We start from the raw sequence: 20,145 nt of genomic DNA on the forward strand, positions 1-20,145 counted from the left end.
TCTAGATTTCTGTTAAGTACAGGCCTCCCCAGACCCCAAACTGATTCCGAAACAGTTTCCTTAGCCCACTGTACTACTTTGGTCAATACTTTAACCTTGCGTTAAACGAGTTCCATCAATCATTTTGCCTATCACCTGGTTTTGAAAGGTGATTTGGAAACACATGCACCCCTTCTCCAATCTATTAAGAAAAGGTCTCAGCTTCTAAATCTGCAACAACAAAAATGGACTGGCCAGTTTATCTCCGTAGGAGGCAAATGCAGAAGAATGGAAAGATAACACGGAAGTATAAAAATGGTAGGTGGGTCCTAAGCGAACAATATTATTGGGGTTGTATCCAATGCCAGTCCTCCTCAGGAGAGACCCATTGAAATTAATGAACACAACTAACTTAGGTCTAGGGATGCGGGTGGCGTTGTGGGTTAAATCACAGAGCCTAGGGCTTGGTGATCAGAAGGTCGGTGGTTCGAATCCCTGCGACTGGGTGAGCTCCCATTGCTTGGTCCTTGCTCCTGCCAACCTAGCAGTTCGAAAGCACATCCAAGTGCAAGTAGATAAATAGATACCACTCTGGTGGGAAGGTAAACGGCATTTCCATGCTCTGCTCTGGTTTGCCAGAAGCAGCTTAGTCATGCTGGCCACATGACCTGGAAACTGTACGCCGGCTCCCTTGACCAATAAAGTGAGATGACTGCTGCAACCCCAGAGTCGTCCGTGACTGGACCTAATGGTCAGGGGTCCCTTTACCCTTTGCCTTAGGTCTATTAATTTCAATGATTTTACTCGAAGTGAAACTTGGTTGGCGGCAACTACTGAGCAAGCAAGCTCACAAAAAAAGGATAATCTGGATAGGACATGACTTGGTTCCACTGACTCAAGCAGAAATCATGGCCTGCCTGCCTGCCTGCCTGCATTGGGTTTTGGCATTTGCTCATTTGGAATAAAGAGAATCGCTACATTTCATGATACATTACTAAAGTGGCTCTAATAAGAAAGCTTTGCCTATGATGGTTGAGAAATGCCCTCATGATGTTGAGAGAAATGAGCTGATATTGTAAAATCAGTCTTCAGCTCAGTGAATGGGTTTATCCCTTGAGGTGTTTTTGTTAGCACTGCACCATGCTGCATAATAATGATGATAGTGGTTCCAGTGTTTCGAGAAAAGTACATTTAAATTAATTGTATCAACCATTTCAATTTAATGAATTTTTTTTAATGGGGGGGGATATATCACCTGGGAAATATTAATTCCGGTGATGAGGTGGGGTAAAAATCCACAGGCAATGTCAAAAGGCATGTTTTACATATAGCTAATTTAAATAGATGTAAATTGCATTTTTAAATTACATGCGGAAATGTTATTAGCATAAATGCATTAGAGTAACTAGATCCCCCTTTGCAGTTCTCTTATATAATGTTATACTCATGAGAAAGATTCCACCTTTTGTTGATGCCCAGAAATATTGAAATGATATCTGCTTGGAAAAGATGAATCGAGGGAGTGTTTTGTTAGATACAGAACCATAAACTCACACAGACCTTCACAAATGGGACATTAAATCCTCTTTCTGTTCCAGAGATCTTAATTTATGAACACAGTGACATAACTATGTACATCGTTGGGCTTCGTTTCAATAGTGGTTTCAATATGGGTAAAAGGAAAGAACTATAGACTCCATTTCCTGAAGCAACTTACAGCAGTCTGTTACTCTATGAGGCAAATGTGCTTAATTTGTTCATGGTTGTTCTTCCTTTAACAAACTTGAACAATATATATGTCAAGGGAGACATAAGATGGGCAGCCATTGTGCATAATTCACCTGGCCTCTTGGAACAGGTGTCAGCAAACTTTTTCAGCAGGGGACCAGTCCACTGTCCCTCAGACCTTGTGGGGTGTTGAACTATTTTGAAAAAATATATGAACAAATTCCTATACCCCATAAATAACCCCACAAATTCCTATGCCCCACAAATAAAAGCACACATTCTACTCATGTAAAAACATCAGGCAGGCTCCACAAATAACCCAGAGACCCATTTTAAATAAAAGGACATATTCTACTCATGTAAAAACACGCTGATTCCCGGACTGTCTGCGGGCTGGATTTAGAAGGTGATTGGGCCGGATCTGGCCCCCAGGCCTTAGGTTGCCTACCCATGTCTTGGAAGGATTCTCCATGAAGTCCGATGAATGTTTACAATGGCTGGCTGATATGCACACTAACTGCTCAATTTATAATCCTCTTAACATATGCATGAACACTCATCTTTAAACATTTGTGTACATGCAGATAGGTGCTCTGGTCCATGGGGTCACGAAGAGTCGGACACGACTAAACGACTAAACAACAACAACTCTGGTCCAGGGTCTTTTACAGCATAGTGCGGCAGCAACCAGACTCGGGAGGAGTGCTGTGGCTGTGAATTTTGCACCAAGCTATGATTTGGCACCTGGGCCAAAGTGGTACTTATTGCCTGCAGTTAGATGAGCATGAAGGCTGTGGTTTAAGATCTGAAGATTGTATTTTTTAAAGAAAAGAAAAGAAAAGGAACCAAATGGACTGGTACATTTTTATGCCTGAGAATTTTTTTTTTACAAAGGATCCAAAATGATCCAAATGCAGCCTGTATTTAATCCTGGTGGCCAAAGCCAAGCGAATGGGATCCTGTGCAGTTGAGTGAGTGGGCTGGCAAAGGAGGAATGGAGCAATCTCTCCCTCCTTTGTGCCCCAAACAGAACCATGTAGGCTGCCAGAAGAAATGAAAATATCTGCATTCAGCAGGCTATTGAAGAACGGGCAGCACTCTTCAACCCTCTGCTGTCAGCTCACAGCAGGTTGGTGTTGGGTTGTTGTTGTTGTTGTTTTTTTGCAGCTAATAACTTTCGTGGCACTAATAACTTTCGTGGACGTGGGTGGCACTGTGGGTTAAACTACAGAGCCTAGGACTTGTTGATCAGAAGGTTAGCGGTTCAAATCCTAGTGACGGGGTGAGCTCCCGTTGCTCGGTCCCTGCTCCTGCCAACCTAGCAGTTCAAAAGCACATCAAAGTGCAAGTAGATAAATAGGTACTGCTCCGGCGGGAAGGTAAACGGCGTTTCCGTGCGCTGCTCTGGTTCTCCAGAAGTCGCTTAGTCATGCTGGCCACATGACCCAGAAGCTGTACGCCGGCTCCCTCGGCCAGTAAAGTGAGATGAGCGCCGCAACCCCAGAGTCGGTCACGACTGGACCTAATGGTCAGGGGTCCCTTTACCTTTACCTTTAACTTTTGTGGGCACCCCTACAGATGAGGAATGTCTACCCAGTGTACTCGATTCTGCTCTCCAGGCACTAGTTCAGGAACTGCAATTCTCAGCTGGATGCACAGACTCTCTGGCAAAGCTGACATCACTTAGCAGGGAAAGCTTCATAAGTAGGGAACACATGAGTGCTCAGATTGTCTGTAATAATCAATGGGTAGAAATGCATTTTCTAAACGATCCTCCCATTTCCTGCACACACTCTAAGAGGCAGATCAGCCTTTTCAGAATGTGAACGAGATAAAAACACCGTAATGTGACTATGATATCCACAGGGCGACAGATTGCTTCTTTTTCTCCACAAGTGAAATAGGCTTTTTATATATATATAAAAAAAAACCCACCTCTTGATTGAAATTTGTTTGAGCTAATTCAGTTGCTTAAGATGTCTAATCAAGCATATGCCAGTAAAAGGAAAACTGAACCTCTATTTTACAAGTTTTCAAAAGTGGGCCATATTGGTTACAGATAAGAAATGTGTTCATTGCATTCTAACACAACTAGGAAGCATATAAATTGCACTTTGGTCATTGTGCATAGAAAGTCTGCTCTGTACCATTGTGCTCAGTCCCCAGTTTAAGCATGAAGTGCACTGAGCAATCTCACAGATTGCTCTTCCAAAAGAAAGAAGCACGGCCTGTTATTCTGACCTTTTAAAATTACTGAGTAATATGATTGCTTTGCACTCCTTTTAAAATGCCAGTCAAAGGACCCAATCAAAGCTGAAGGTCCAGCCAATCCAAATATCGGGTCTTTTAAAAGGTTACAGTGTTCAGAACATGATGTTGCCTTGACAGCTCTCATTGGAACTGCTGGATGCTGACCTTAACGCTAGGGCCACGAAAAGTGTAATGACAATACAAAATACTTGAATGGCACAATACAAGCTTCCCATTATTGCCAATGATGATAGGAATCGCCGTTGAGTCTTGTACGCCTATGGACATATCCTCTAGTTACACCTTTCTGAACCTTTCTTGGGCAGGAAAAGAACATCTTAAAGGAAGCGTTTCTCCAACCGAGACAACCTGGTTTTGTTTTTGAATTGCACTCGTCCTTAAGTTAGATAAAAAAGGTAAAGGTACCCCTGCCCGTAAGGGCCAGTCTTGCAAGACTCTAGGGTTGTGCGCTCATCTCATTCTAGAGGCAGGGAGCCAGCGCTGTCCGCAGACACTTCCGGGTCACGTGGCCAGCGTGATGAAGCTGCTCCGGCAAACCGGCACCAGAGCAGCACACGGAACGCTGTTTACCTTCCCGCTGGTAAGAAGTCCCTATTTATCTACTTGCACTTAAGGGTGCTTTCAAACTGCTAGGTTGGCAGGCGCTGGGACCGAACGACGGGAGCGCACCCCGCTGCGGGGATTCGAACCACCGACCATACGATCGGCAAGTCCTAGGCGCTGAGGTTTTACCCACAGCACCACCTGCGTCCCTTTAAATTAGATAGTGGGGAGCATTTCTGAAAGCTACCTGTCAGAGCAGGCGGGTGAGAGGAGGTGAAGCAAGGCAGCCAGAGGAGTCTAGAAGAAAGGTGAGCTGACTTGTCGACAGAATGGGGAGCCGGCAAGCTAGTAATGCAACACACTGTTGAGCAGGGCAGCTAAGAGACAGAGAGGCTGGAAGAACGGCAACTTGGCTTTTGCTGGAAAGTCAAGTTGCTCTGACTCAGCAGGAGCTAGACTCATTGTAAAGGTAAAGGTAAAGGTAAAGGTAAAGGTAAAGGAACCCCTAACCATTAGGTCCAGTCGTGACCAACTCTGGGGTTGCGGTGCTCATCTCGCTTTATTGGCCAAGGGAGCCGGCGTACAGCTTCCGGGTCATGTGGCCAGCATGACTAAGCTGATTCTGGTGAACCAGAGCAGCGCACGGAAATGCCGTTTACCTTCCCGCTGGAGCAGTACCTATTTATCTACTTGCACTTTGACGTGCTTTTGAACTGCTAGGTTGGCAGGAGCAGGGACCGAGCAACGGGAGCTCACCCCATCGTGGGGATTCGAACCGCCAACCTTCTGATCGACAAGTCCTAGGTTCTGTGGTTTAACCCACAGTGCCACCACGTAAAATGCTATTGGCTCCGTTGTGTCATTTGATCCCTTTTCTGGCCCTCTGCAGTACTGGCACAATGCACTACAGAGAGTAGGCCAGAAGATCCCGCTTCTGCCAAGTTACCATATTGGTGCAGTGAGAAAGGAGCTGGGGTCTAATGGCCCTGGTTAGGGATGAGCTAGTTGTCTCCTCTAGTGATCTATAGCCTCACTCTGTTCTGGTGAAACCTGTAGAATCTCTAAAATCGGTTCCAGACTAGATTTCAGAACTGGAGCATGTGCAGTTTGTCCTAGTTTCCCATTTCTTTGGTTCATTTGTAGCTTCTCTGACTCCCCTGCCTTGGCAAAGTGCACAACTACATTGCTGTTTGTTTGTTTTAACTCTTCCAGAAAGAAATCAGAAGCCAGCTTGGATTGTTACTTATTGCTCGCTTTCGTTCCTCTACATTAGAACACCACACAAAAAGAATCAAAAGGTGGAACCACAAATTACAAGCATATCAAAACACTTTTTTGCAGAGGGTTTTGGTGTCTTTTCCACTGTGCACATGCATGTAAACTAGACAAGGGAGGGAGAGAAGACAGATACAGATAGCAGCACTCCGTACAAACCTCAGGGGGGGAAAAATGGATTTGAAATGTAAAGATCTTTCATTCCTGCACAATTATCTTCTTCAGAAATTGTATATAGTGACAAAGTTGTGTGTAGTATGTAATTTGAAGTCTCCAAAGCAATCATAATGGTTTGTATTCAGCGCTGTCTTTAGCATATGTGCTGCCAGGGTGCAAAGATCCGCCCAGCGCCCCCAAATTAACTTTTATTATGCTTATGTCAGACACCATGCTTATGCCTTATCTCTTGTTTACAAAATAAGGGAGGGAAAAGAAACAAACTTTTTTATTTGCTAAATGGCCTCGGTCCAGTATATCTGAAGGAGCGTCTCCTCCCCCATTGTTCTGCCCGGACACTGAGGTCCAGCTCCGAGGGCCTTCTGGCAGTTCCCCCACTGCGAGAGGCCAAGTTACAGGGAACCAGGCAGAGGGCCTTCTCGGTAGTGGCGCCCACCCTGTGGAACACCCTCCCATCAGATGTCAAAGCGATAAACAACTACCTGACATTCAGAAGACATCTGAAGGCAGCCCTGTTCAGGGAAGTTTTTAATATGTGACATTTTAGTGTATTTTTCATCTCTGTTGGAAGCCGCCCAGAGTGGCTGGGGAAACCCAGCCAGATGGGCGGGGTACAAATAATAAATTATTATTATTATTATTTATTTATACATAACACCACCACACTTAAACTTGTAAGTATTGTTTAGGCGCCTACTTAGGAGAAACATCAGTCGTGTCAAAAGTGTCATTGATCCTGCTGCCGCATAGCAGCTCAACATGATACGTAACATAATATTTTGATGTAAGAGTTAATTTCGTGTGCATGGCACAGTTGTGAATGACAAGCGCCGCCATTGTGAATGACAAGCGCTGCCGCTGGTGCGGCGCGTCTTTGGTAAATGAGCACACAAAGTTGAAAGTCCTTTAGTGAAGCAGTAGGTATACATTTCGGTAATACCTAGGTATATATGTATTTTGTTTTCCTAGCTTGATCAAAATTATTTATTATTTATATTATTTATTATTTCATAACAGGTAGATCGTTAAGAGCTTCAGCGGCTTGTGCCTGGTGCCCCCCAGAATTCAGCACCTGGGTGCCCCACTCCCCTTGCACCCTCTGGTAAAGACGGCCCTGTTTGTATCCAGTGTTGTGCCAGAGCAGCTTTGCTGGTGTAACAGGACTTCAATATCCTCTGTCTACCAGTATTATGTATTGTGGCATGGGGGTGTTCATTTATTTCCTATGTGGAAGCCATTCAAAAGTGTGATCAAATTCCAGCCAAATACAAGTGTCTGGCTACAATGTACATTCTACATATAGCATAGTCAGTGAGCTAGTTGTTCAACATGCATAATAATCAAAGGATTGATGATTATCAGTAAGTTTGTTTTTTTCTTTACTGATCTTGTTCCACTGCAAGTTCCTTTCCTTGCTTGTATTTTTAACTTTGTCTCAAAATAAAATTCTGATTAAGGAAGGGGGAGGGAGGAAAAAAAGGCAGTTGGTTCCACTTTCAGGAAAAAAATGGATTAAAAAAATCAGACGAGGATAATTATGTAAGGAACCATCCCAATTATGTTGCTGCGGCAAAGGTAGTGACTGTGGAAAAAATAGAAAAAGAGGCGCTCAATTCTTCCTGTTTTTGAATGGATTGAAAAGATCTGGTCTATTGTGACAATGATTAAACTACAGTAACTGACTAAAGGCAGTTACAAATAACTCAACCCGATAAATTGATGGAGAAATAGGAGTTCTTCTAGATGCTTGGAATAAGAAGCACAGGGACGACATGCAGCCTTATGCAGTTTTCAACCTGTTGTAATGTTATTATTTGGAACTTTTGTTGCTGGTACATTGTAAAACTTAAAAACATTAATAAAAATAAAATAAAACAAACTACATTACTTCATGTCTAACAAGAGCCAACAACCTATCATGCCTTTTTTAAAAAAAAACCCACAACAACTAACCCAGACACAACAACTGAAAAACCCACAGTGCTACTACTTAAAGCAGGCATAGGCAAACTCCGGCCCTCCCAATGTTTGGGACTACAATTCCCATCATCCCTGACCACTGGTCCTGTTAGCTAGGGATGATGGGAATTGTAGTCCCAAACATCTGGCGGACCGGAGTTTGCCTATGCCTGAATTAAACCAACATGAACTTCTCTTCTTATAAACTTTCCCACCCTGGAAAGTACAGAATGTCAGAGTTTAAAGGGACACTTTGGCTCCTTGCTCTTTTCTTATTAATTCTGCTGGGTGTGCTTCATTTATCACAAGTAGAGGCTGTTTTGCATCTAAATCTCCTGGTGGGAACCCCATCATGGATGCCGCGAAAATAGGATTCTGTTCTGCAGTGGTGACATTTCCCCCCCCACTATTGTGTCAGTAATTAATGGTCACTTCCCATCACAGTGAAACGCTGCAGCGAGAGGGATGATCGCGGCAGAAACAAGGGGCTTCATTATGCGCTTACCGACAAGTATTTCAAGTCGACAGCTTTGCCGGCTGCACATTGTTTCTTACAAGCGCATCACTTCTGGCAGTCATTCAAATGATCATTAAAAGAAGAGAAAAGTCAAACATACTTGAAAATGCTTTGTCATTAGTGTCTTCCGGTCATCTTCAATTTGCCGAAACTTGGCCTTCAGCCCTTTCATTTGTGTTTCCATCCTTAAAACGTACTGGAAATCTCTCTGAGTCCGTAGGTTTAAAACTTCAATGGACTGGGACATATTCTGAACCTGTTAAGGAAGAACATCAATTATGCTCTCAGAATATACTGTCTATCTATCTATATACTTAAGTTTCTGTTCTCACACATAAAAATGCTGTTATATCAAACGCTGAATGATACGCTGGCATGTGTCAGCATTCAGATTTGCTAGGCATTTTGCTGAGCTCTGAAATTCACAAGAACAGCGAATTGGAAACACAGTCTCGTTTTGTACAGGTACGACCCCTTCTAAAATTAATGAGACTGTGGAGGTACAGAATTTGAACCTGTCCCTTTACCCCATCAAACAATGCCTGCAAAAAAGAACATATTGTGGCAACTCAGCAAAAGAGGAACATCGATGCTGAGGCAGAGCTGCATATTTTTGCACAAATATATATGTTAAATACTGTAGTAGCCTGAAGCAAGGTGTGTGTGTTGCTTTTAGGTCAGTTCAGGACAGTGCTGCGGATCAGTAACAACCACAGGCTGGTATGGAAGCAGTCTCTTATGGCTGCTTCATACATGACATAGTTTAAAGTGCACACCTAAGTAGGTGTGAGTGTATGGCTAAAAGATGTAAATGCTGTGAACACACACACACACACACACACACACACACAGACACCCACCCACCACACCCACCCACCCACAAATATATACCGTATTTTTCGCTCTATAGGATGCACTATAGGACGCACCTTGTTTTAGAGGGGGAGAACAAGGAAAAAAAATTCTCCCCCTCTCTGCTCAGCGCCCCTTCAGCGAAGCGGCAGGAGAAACGGAGCCCCTTCCATTTCTCCTCCCGCTTGGCTGAAGGGGCGCTGCGCAGCTCTCCCTCTCTTGCTCTCCTGGCTTCAGCAAAAGGAACCCGAAGCCTCCGGAGCGCAGCGCGAGTTCCCGCTGCACTCCAAAGGCTTCAGGCGGCTATCCCTGAAGCCTGGAGAGTGAGAGGGGTCGGTGCGCACCGACCCCCTCGCTCTCCAGGCTTCAGCGAAAGCAACGCGAAGCTTGGGGAGCGCGGAGGGAGAGCTCCTTCTGCGCTTCGGAGGCTTCGCGTTGCTATCGCTGAAGCCAAGGAGCCTGCATTCGCTCCATAGGATGCACACACATTTCCCCTTAATTTTTGGAAGGGAAAAAGTGCGTCCTATATAGCGAAAAATATGGTATGTGTGTGTGTTTCTCTCTCTCTCTCTCTCTCTCTCTCTCTCTCTCTCTCTCACACACACACATTGGCTTAAGCTCCTGCTTAGGGATGCTTGAGGATTACATACAGTCTGTATTTTTAAATAAAACGACTGGACTCACATTTCCCAGACTGATAGGGATATCCAAATGCAGTTACCTTTGGTATTGATACTTAGAAGTCATATCAAAATGCATATAAAAGCCATACTTTAGTGTAAAATGCTAAAGTAATGCATATTTCATGAAAAACATGTACAAAAATAATGCACTTTTTACAAGTTCCCAGGCTGATACAGAAACAAAATGGAATGGGTTTAAGAACAGATGTGAAAGCAACGCAGATCAAAAATACAGTGGTACCTCAGGTTAAGTACTTAATTCATTCTGGAGGTCCGTACTTAACCTGAAGCACTATTTCTGGGTTAGCGGAATCTGTAACCTGAAGCGTATGTAACCTGAAGCATATGTAACCTGAGGTACCACTATAGACTGAACCATCCATCTCTGTTCCTGGTCAAATAAGCACCTGGCAAAGTTTGTTTGCTGTCATCAGTGGTATGGCTCTGCCACTCTCCTGACCTCCAGTTGGTTGCATTGCTGCACACCAGGCGGTACAGTGGTTGCCACAGTGCAAACGCACCTGCAGGAGCATTGCCTTGCCTCTGCCCCTGTGTTTGCACCCTGTCAACCTCCCCTTCCCAGTAAGCAGAAGTGTTTAGGTGAGTGCCACTGCTGTCATACGCATCTTTTGCGTGTGCCTCAAGCTTTTCATGTTTTAGCTCCTGCCTCTTCCCCACTGTAAAGCTGCTAAAAGTTCCCCTTTTCTTGAGCTTCAGATACACGTTGGTTGTTGAGGAATGCAGGAGACTGGTTTCAGAAGGATGGGGGGGAAGGCAGAGCCCCTGCTGTTCTCACAGAGCTTGCTGGGCAGCCTTTGGGCATCATCTATAGTGGTTAACTGAGGAATAAAGACCAAAGAGTTCAGGGGTCTAGGACCAAATACAGCCTCAGAAATACAAAAACAAAATAAATCAGGGTGGCATCTGAATGGGGAATTTTCAGGTGCACCAAAGAGGAGAGTGACTTCTTTTTTGAGTACAACACTTGACTTTGGATGGATGTTTTCTCGTGCTAATTTGAAGTCACTCAAGAACTCAGGGCTCTCAGTGACCAATTCATCACTTTCAGTGTGCTTTCTTGATTGCATTAGGACACTGGGCCTTTGCTCATCCAAGAACTCTTTAGCCTAGGGAATCAATTGGATTGTACACTTCAAATTCTGTGACACAGTCTTGGTTCAAACAAAAATGCACTATTCTATGGGGGAAATGTGCACACAAAATGAATACCGTATTTTTCATCCCATAGGACGCACCTATTTTTTTTGGGGGGAAATAAAGGAAATTTTTTTCCCCTTTATTTCCCCCCCAAAAGCAGGTCGGGGAAACCAAACCAGGTCGAGGAAGGGCGCTGCACCTCCCTGAGCTTGTGGGGCTGGCCGATGTCTGCCTCAGGCGGCAGGCTGCTATCCGCAGCGTGGGGAGCCCTGCGGGGAACCCCTGCAGGGCTCCCCACGCTGCGGATGTCTGTCCGGCGCACGGGGCGCTCTGCTTCAGGGCGCCCCACCCGCCGGGAGGCAGGCTGCTATCCGCAGCGTGGGGAGCCCTGCGGGGAACCCCTGCAGGGCTCCCCACGCTGCGGATGTCTGTCCGGCGCGCGGGGCGCTCTGCTTCAGGGCGCCCCACCCGCCGGGAGGCAGGCTGCTATCCGCAGCGTGGGGAGCCCTGCGGGGAACCCCTGCAGGGCTCCCCACGCTGCGGATGTCTGTCCGGCGCACGGGGCGCTCTGCTTCAGGGCGCCCCACCCGCCGGGAGGCAGGCTGCTATCCGCAGCGTGGGGAGCCCTGCGGGGAACCCCTGCAGGGCTCCCCACGCTGCGGATGTCTGTCCGGCGCGCGGGGCGCTCTGCTTCAGGGCGCCCCACCCGCCGGGAGGCAGGCTGCTATCCGCAGCGTGGGGAGCCCTGCAGGGAACCCCTGCAGGGCTCCCCACGCTGCGGATGTCTGTCCGGCGCACGGGGCGCTCTGCTTCAGGGTGCCCGACGTTCCGGGAAGCAGGCTGCTATCCGCAGCCTAGACAGCCCTGCTGGACCTCCTGCAGGGCTGCCCGGGCTGCAGATGCGCTCCCGAAGTGCCGGGCGCTCTGCTTTCAGGGCGCCCGACGCTCCGGGAAGCAGGCTGCTATCCGCAGCCTAGACATCCCTGCCGGACCTCCTGCAGGGCTGCCCGGGCTGCGGATGCGCTCCCGAAGCACCGGGCGCTCTGCTTTCAGGGCGCCCGACGCTCCAGGAAGCAGGCTGTTATTCGCAGCCTAGACAGCCCTGCTGGACCTCCTGCAGGGCTGCCCAGGCTGCGGATGTGCTCCCGAAGCGCCGGGCGCTCTGCTTTCAGGGCGCCCGACGCTCCAGGAAGCAGGCTGCTATCCACAGCCTAGACATCCCTGCCTGGCCTCCTGCAGGGCTGCCCAGGCTGCGGATGTCTTCCTGAAGCCTGGAGAGCGAGAGGGGTCAGTGCGCACCCACCCCTCTCGCTCTCCAAGCTTCAGCGAAAGCCTGCATTCGCCCCATAAGACGCACCCAGATTTCCCCTTCGTTTTTGGAGGGGAAAAAGTGCGTCTTATGGGGCGAAAAATACGGTAGTTTAAAGGGAAATGTATTGAAACCCAAAACATGCATTTTAAGGCTGGAATGTGTACCAAAATGCATAAGATGTGCATAATAAATTCTAATAATAATAATAGCACATTTTTGTGCATTAAAAAAATCCAAAATAATGGGATGGAAGGGACCTATGATTGAGAGAAAATGACATGGAACAGAAACAGGCTTCGCTATTCAGCTGCCACTGTTTTAAAAGAGAGTATATATCAGATGACACAAAAATGTTAAGTATTCTAGTTCAGGAATTGGCAAATTTGATTTCATTACTTCTCAATTCATAATCCCAAAATACTGTGCAAAAGAAATGTCTAGATGGGATTTTCAATAGGGGAGAAAATAAAACGAAGTAGGGAGGCTGAAAAGACCAGAAATGTGGGGTTGGGGGGTTGGGGGGGGGAATAAAATATAGCATGCTTCTGCTAATGTTTCAGGTACTGTGAACCATATTATGTGGCTTCTCAGAAGTATGGCATCTCCTTGATGGGGCGTTGCCACCATTCTTTGAAAGGATGTATTGTGAGAGTGATTCCACCAATATTCAGACCTCAGCGGCCTTAGAACCACTAAAAACAACAACAACAAAAACGACCAGAAGTGTAACCACCTTCTGAGCTGAGGAGCAGAACTGCTGACATAAATGGCTATTCCGTGTCAGGTTCACCCCCACCTACCCTATCGATTCTGGGCAATCTTAGTGCTGGTGTGACATCACCACATCACGTACTTCCCCACTCCCCCTCTGAGTCACTGCCAGATTTGTTGAAACACTGGGATCAGGGTCTTTGATATGGGGTCATGGTTTTAGTTCAGCCCTGACTCTTGATACATTGGAGTGCATTTATTTATTTTTCTTTCAAAGTCCCCGAATTCTATACTTTCCTGATACTTTCCTTTTTGATGTGTCTGTGCCTTGGAAGATGTGAGACAGTGATATTTGTTCAAGTACAAAGCGTCTCATCCCCCTCCTCGCCCGAACTATGCTAGTGTTTTCTTCTGCAAGTACTTGGAAGTGCAACCTGCACGTTGGATCTCCTTCTCACTGAAATAAAAGGAGAAGCTAGAAGAAGAAGAAGAAGAAGAAGAAGAAGAAGGAGGAGGAGGAGGAGGAGGAGGAGGAGGAGGAGGAGGAGGAAGAGGAGGAGGAGGAGGAGGAGGAGGAGGAGAAGAAGAAGAAGAAGAAGAAGAAGAAGAAGAAGAAGAAGAAGAAGAAGAAGAAGAAGAAAGCAGCCCTGGTGTCCAGACATATACCCACAAATGCCTCAACATTTCCTTTTGCAATCAGCCTTCCTCACACTGTACTGGAAGCAGCTTCCTCCAGTCCCTTGAGATTGGGTGCACTCTTCCCATCTTGGATCAAATCTATGCTTCCAGGTGCCATAAGAAAGCTGCAGAGATAGCGCAGGATAGTGCGCACCCCGGAAATGATCTCTTTCAGCTTCTGCCTTCTGGAAGAAGGTACAGGGTTATAAAGACTAGGACTAGCCGCCTGAGAAACAGTTTCGATCCAAATGCAATTTTGGTTTTAAACGCAGTGTAAGGTAGTCTCTATGGGAGTATATTGTATTTAATTATGGGGTATCAGAGTTTTTAGGGGGTTAACCAGTCTGGGATAGCTGGGATAGTAGGCTTGTTGGTTTCTGAATGCCCGACGTAGATTTTTTCAATTTCGTTGTTCTGTATGGGACAATGACAATAAAGATTATCGTATCGTATTGTATCGTATTCAAGAGTGAATTGTTGTGGTATAAACTGCAGAGTGGAGAGCCAAGGTGCCCACATTGAAGTCTGTCCATGGTGCTTTAGTTCCAACCTTTGCCAACTGACTCCCTGGCTTCATCTTCACAAATGGAGGAAGCTCCCTATTGAAATGCATTCTATTAATACTTTCATAGTCTGCTTGTGAGCTTCCAGTGGCATCTTTCAGTGCTAGAACAAGATGCAGAAGGCCACCAGCAATTAGAAGCTGGACAGCAGGTAGAGGTAAAGAAAGGTAAAGGTGTGGGAAGGTTGAGGGTGGCAAGAGAGGATATATTGATTATTAATATCCTTCCTAACTTGCGCTAGGAAGTTTCTTCACTCCCCCCCCCCCTTATGCAGCAGAAAACCGGTTGTAGACTTGTGTGAGCCTTTTAAGACAACAAACAATTCAATCTGGCTTGCCCAGATTGAGATATTGTCTATTATTCTTGGTAAGACCCCTTTGATCCCTCCTAAAAGAATAAAGAAATAACAGTCTTATTCATAAGTAACAAAAAGTAGTTTTACTCACGATCAGGCAGAACATAGTGTGATCCCTGAAGGCAAACTTTAGGCTGTACAAACAGGTTTACCCCATATGGGAGATAACCTAGGGGACTGCTGGCTTGCAGCAGTCCAGTCCAGGTGAATCAGGAATTTGGCAGGATGAAAAAGACCGAAGAGAGGGAGGTGGCTGAGTGACTTGGCCTTTCCCAAGGTCTGGAAAGGTCACACCCACCTACTAGTCACATGCAAGGAAGGATGCTCCAGGTCAGGAGGAACAGGAAGTTGCGACTGGCTGGACTAACATTCCCTGCATGACCACTCTAGCAAAACAGGTAATGTTGTACTTGACTGCTCCCAGTGGATTACATCCCACAAAAGGACCCCTGGACGGTTAAGTCCAGTCAAAGGCGACTATGGGGTTGTGGTGCTCATCACACTTTCAGGCTGAGGGAGCCAATGTTTGTCCACAGACAGCTTTATGAGTCATGTGGCCAGCATGACTTAACTGCTTCTGGTGCAAAGGAACTCCATGGCAGAAACCAGAGCGCATGGAAATGCTGTTTATGTTCCCGCTGCAGTGGTACCTATTTATCTACTTGCACCGGTGTGCTTTCGATCTGCGAGGTTGGCAGGAGCTGGGACCAGGGTGACAGGAGCTTACCCTGTTACGGGGATTCGAACCACCGACCTTCTGATCAGCAAGCCCAAGGGGCTGGGTGGTTTAGACCATAGCACCACCCATGCCCGATAGAACAGCAGGACTGAGCAAGCACACAGCTCACCCAGTCACAGTCTTCTCCATTGGGGTAAGGTATATGTTATTTCTGTTTAAGTTATAGCAATGAATCCATGTGCAAATTGTATGCAGGTGGGTGCCTTCTTCTTTGGTAATGCATTTCCTCATTTTTGGTGCGGCTTAAATGACCAGCCTAGAGTAGGAGGACCTCTGACCTGATCCAGCAAGGCGTACTTTAAACTTTTAAATTTGTAAACCAACTCAGCCCTGAGGGATAGGTTGGGTCAGAAGTTCCCACAGATGCAGAGAAAACAATGCTATGGATTTGTGATTACTTAATCTTCTGTAACTCTGCTCCTAGTTTAAAAAGACTGCAAAGCTGGTATTTCATCAAAATGCAGATTTGCTACTTATCTAGCTCTTAGCGCTTTTTGAGAAACTGCCAGTGATAATAGCAAATCCACAACTTTTATTATCCTTGTCGCTATGCAAGTCAAGCAAATAAAACACCCCTTAGAACTGTGACAAAACTAGGGCTGTTTGTTTTGCTAGAGTTGCTGTTAATCTGAATCTGTAAGAAGATTCAATGCGACATAAAAGGGAAATTCCTTGCATACTCAATGTGATTAAATTAAAATAATTTTATTATGGCTGTACTCAATATCATTCAGATTTGCTTTTGTGGTTGAAAATACTATGGGGAAGAAATAGTTCCAGAAACACTGATTGTGTGAATAGTATTTTTTCTGAATATTGTTCAGAAAAACGGAGTAGTAGTCATTATTTTACCCCCCTGAGCTTAAGGAGCATTAATTCCAATGGGCCTACTTTGAGTAAAATTTAGTTGAATACAACCCACTGTTTCCCATCATTGCTGCCACTACTTTGGCGCCATTTTGTTTCCCAGGCCGTTCCTTCTGCCTACTTCCTAGATTAGTCACATGATTGATTCCTCACAATCTGGGATCATACAGTGAATAGGATAATGTCACATGGCTAAGTAACCAATCAGATTTGCCTACATGATGTTGTCACTGAGAGCAAGCAAAGTCAATGAAGAGTGAGAGCAAGCTAGTATGTTTTTTGTGAGGAGTGCCAAAATATACTGTTGAAAAGGGTTGGGTTGGGTTTTTTTTGCCACTGCTGTACACATTCATAAAAATACAGGAGCAGTCTGAGTTTGTGCAGAATATTTTGGGGTTTTTAAGCAAGACCTGTGGCAAGTGTGGGGCTTATGGTAAAAATCACAAAACACACTGCAATTTGATTTAATGTCTGGACTCGACAAATTCATGGAGAAAAGGTCAGGTTTTAACTAATGGGCAGTTAATCTTTTAAAAACTGTATTGATTACAGTCACAGACCAATATAATTTGTTACACTTGGATAACATGCATTAAAAAGATATGGATGAATTTACCGAAGAACCAAAAAAAGAAGTTCTCACTTTACCATCTGCTTCCACATTTATATTAAAAAGGAATTTAGCTACCTTATACGTAACATAAATAGAATTGACGATTACGCAAAAAGATATCACAGTTTCAGTGGATCTTATTGTTGAGTTCTTAATAAAGGGGGTGGAGGCACAGGCTCTTTGGGCTCCATATACAAATTGCAGTGTCTTTCCGATTTCACAAAGATGAAGTCACTCACCAAGAAGAGTCTTACTGAACTGGAGGGCAGAGCCAAGAAAAACTACATGGCCAGAGGCTGAACAGCTCTGAGAACTAGTTTCTGGGAGACAAATAATGGCGAAGCACTGTTGCCTTTCTGCCTTTCCAGAGAAGCAGCCTAGAGATGTCTGACTGGCTACTCTACCAACAGGAAATACTGGGTGAGGTAGATTCAGAAGGCCCTATATTATGCTTTTGTTATTCTGGAAGTGATCTACTTTAGTTCAATAGGTTGTCTATCAAGGATGCGGTTTATAGCTACGGATATGGAAAACATCAGTGCTGCGAAATTGCCGGAAAGCCTTGAGAGCATTTTAGTGCAAGAGTGTAAATGGCATGGTCCCTTTGTTAACAAACAAACCCGGAACAGGAGCAGCTACACAAATATTCCCTTATTATTTTAAAACTGAAGTCTATAACCTCACCCTCCACCACCGTGCTCATGAATTCTTTTATTCTGGAAGACAGTTTGCTTTTATTTCACAATGCCTGAGCCAATGTAACATCTGAAACTTCGAGGAACAGCAGCACGACAACCCAGCTGTTTTTAAAAGCCTTGTGGCTATGTGTGCCTATTGATGTGGAATATTGCCTTTCTCCTGGTTTGCCCTCATGTTGTGATTTCTTAGAACTGGTCCACACATATGGATCCCTTGCCTACTTTTCTGCACTTGATTACTGCACAATTGATGACTAGCCTTGAATCACACCTTATCTCTGGAGCCAGTTGTGGGTTTCTCTGTGGAGAAACTCTACTGTGGAGAGAAGGATTCCATGCTTTGATGTATCACATGAAAACAAACACTGCATTCATTCATTCATTTGATCGTTTGTTTGTTGGTAGTAGGCCACTCTCTTTATTCTGCATAAATTTACAGCCACTCCTACCCATAATCTTATTAATTTGGTGTATGAAAGAGAAACCTTAAAAAACCTGCAGAAACAGTTCAATAATATCAGATTCCAGATCTTCAACAGGGATAGCCTACTACGTTAGGTAAAGGTAAAGGTACCCCTGACCATTAGGTCCAGTCGTGACCGACTCTGGGGTTGCGGTGCTCATCTCGCTCTATGGGCCGAGGGAGCCGGCGTACAGCTTCCAGGTCATGTGGCCAGCATGACTAAGCCACTTCTGGTGAATCAGAGCAGCGCACGGAAATGCCGTTTACCTTCCCGCCGGAGCGGTACCTATTTATCTACTTGCACTTGGATGTGCTTTCGAACTGCTAGGTTGGCAGGAGCAGGGACCGAGCAACGGGAGCTCACCCCGTCGCGGGGATTCGAACCGCCAACCTTCTGATCAGCAAGTCCTAGGCTCTGTGGTTTAACCCACAGCGCCACCCGCGTGTAGGCTATTTCAAGAGCATTTATTTAAGCTGAATTGACGAGGGTTTCTCATTTCCTGAGTGTAGACACTAGCCACCAAAACAAGGACTTTTGACTTGTAAAAGGGTATTACAGAAAGGTCATAGGGTTGCTACCTTTTCACGTGGCAAATTGTGGACAATTCTGACTGCAGCCGTAAGCTCACTTACCTGGGAGTAAGTCCCACTGAAAACTCTGGGACTTACTACTGAGCACTTATGTGTAAGTCTGTCAGGAACCATGTCAGTCAGCACAACAAGAAGAACATCAAGGGGCTTATTATTTATCAGCATGTATTATAATAACAGAAGTACAGAGTTGACGAAACATCTAAAATACCTGCCTGCAAAGGGGTGGGGTGCTCTTGCTGCCTGGAAGCAGTGGCTCATGAAGAGATACAATATGTAGCCTCCTCTACAGGTTATTTTTCTCTCTGCCATGCCCCAACATTTCATTCTGTCAGGACTAACTCAGAATGAGAGACCACTTCCTCTGACAGTATCACTGACTCTCACCTAGGGCCATTGGTTATGGACAACTGAGCCTGAGACCACAAGCCCAGGAAATTTTAAAATAAAAACTAATTTAAAAAATAGTCCAGGAAATGATGGCCCATCAGAGCTGGCTGCCAATCTGGGGTATAACAATAAAACAATGAACAGGGTGGTGATACAATGACCACTGCAATCAACACAAGATAATATCACCAAGGCAACTAACTGTAAACAAACAATAAACATCCATAAAAATGGATGAACTCTTTATTTACTGTGTTTGCTATTGTTTAAGATAAAAACTCTCCTTCATGGATCACTGTATGGAAGTGAATGCTGGACCATAAAGAAGGCTGATCGCCAAAGAATTGATGCTTTTAAATTATGGTGCTGGAGGAGACTCTTGAGAGTCCCACGGACTGCAAGAAGATCAAACCTATTCATTCTGAAGGAAATCAGCCCTGAGTGCTCACTGGAAGGACAGATTGTGAAGCTGAGGCTCCTATACTTTGGCCACCTCGTGAGAAGAGAAGACTCCCTGGAAAAGACCCTGATGTTGGGAAAGATGGAGGGCACAAGGAGAAGGGGACGACAGAGGATGAGATGGTTGGACAGTGTTACAGAAGCTACCAACATGAATTTGACGAAACTCTGGGAGGCAGTGGAAGACAGGAGTGCCTGGTGTTCTCTGGTCCATGGGGTCACGAAGAGTCAGACATGACTAAACGACTAAACAACAACAAAGCTAAAAACTAGTTGGGAAATAAACTACTTTGCCATTTTTATGGACTTTATTGTTTGTTTACAGATAGTTGGCTTGGTGATATTACCTTGTGTTGATTGCCAATCTGGGGGGCAGTGTACCCTTGACTGGTCCTCAACACCACCTCCATACCCTCTAATATCTCCCCTAAAAAATTACTCTGTGCAGAAGCCCAGAGCCAAAGGGATAATGTAGCAGCAGGAAGCGTCATATTCCGGAGACTGTTTGGAGGGAGGAAGACAGAGCCACATGCTCCAGAGCAAGGTTAACACTCAAAAAAAAGG

At 45.4% G+C, this 20,145-nt stretch overlaps 1 protein-coding gene across 3 annotated transcripts in view; it reads right to left on the bottom strand.

The window, feature by feature from the left end:
- The window catches only part of OLFM3 (olfactomedin 3), a 164,423-nt gene that overhangs the window by 19,754 nt on the left and 124,524 nt on the right, over positions 1–20,145 (bottom strand). For all 3 annotated transcript variants that reach the window (XM_083743471.1, XM_083743470.1, XM_083743472.1), the window contains exon 3: positions 8,550–8,705. In XM_083743471.1, coding sequence (XP_083599597.1) covers positions 8,550–8,705 — 156 coding nt within the window. The remainder of the gene's footprint in view (positions 1–8,549; positions 8,706–20,145) is intronic.

The sequence above is a fragment of the Podarcis gaigeae genome (genome assembly GCF_964106915.1).
Source record: "Podarcis gaigeae genome assembly, chromosome: 6".
Lineage (NCBI taxonomy): Eukaryota > Metazoa > Chordata > Lepidosauria > Squamata > Lacertidae > Podarcis > Podarcis gaigeae.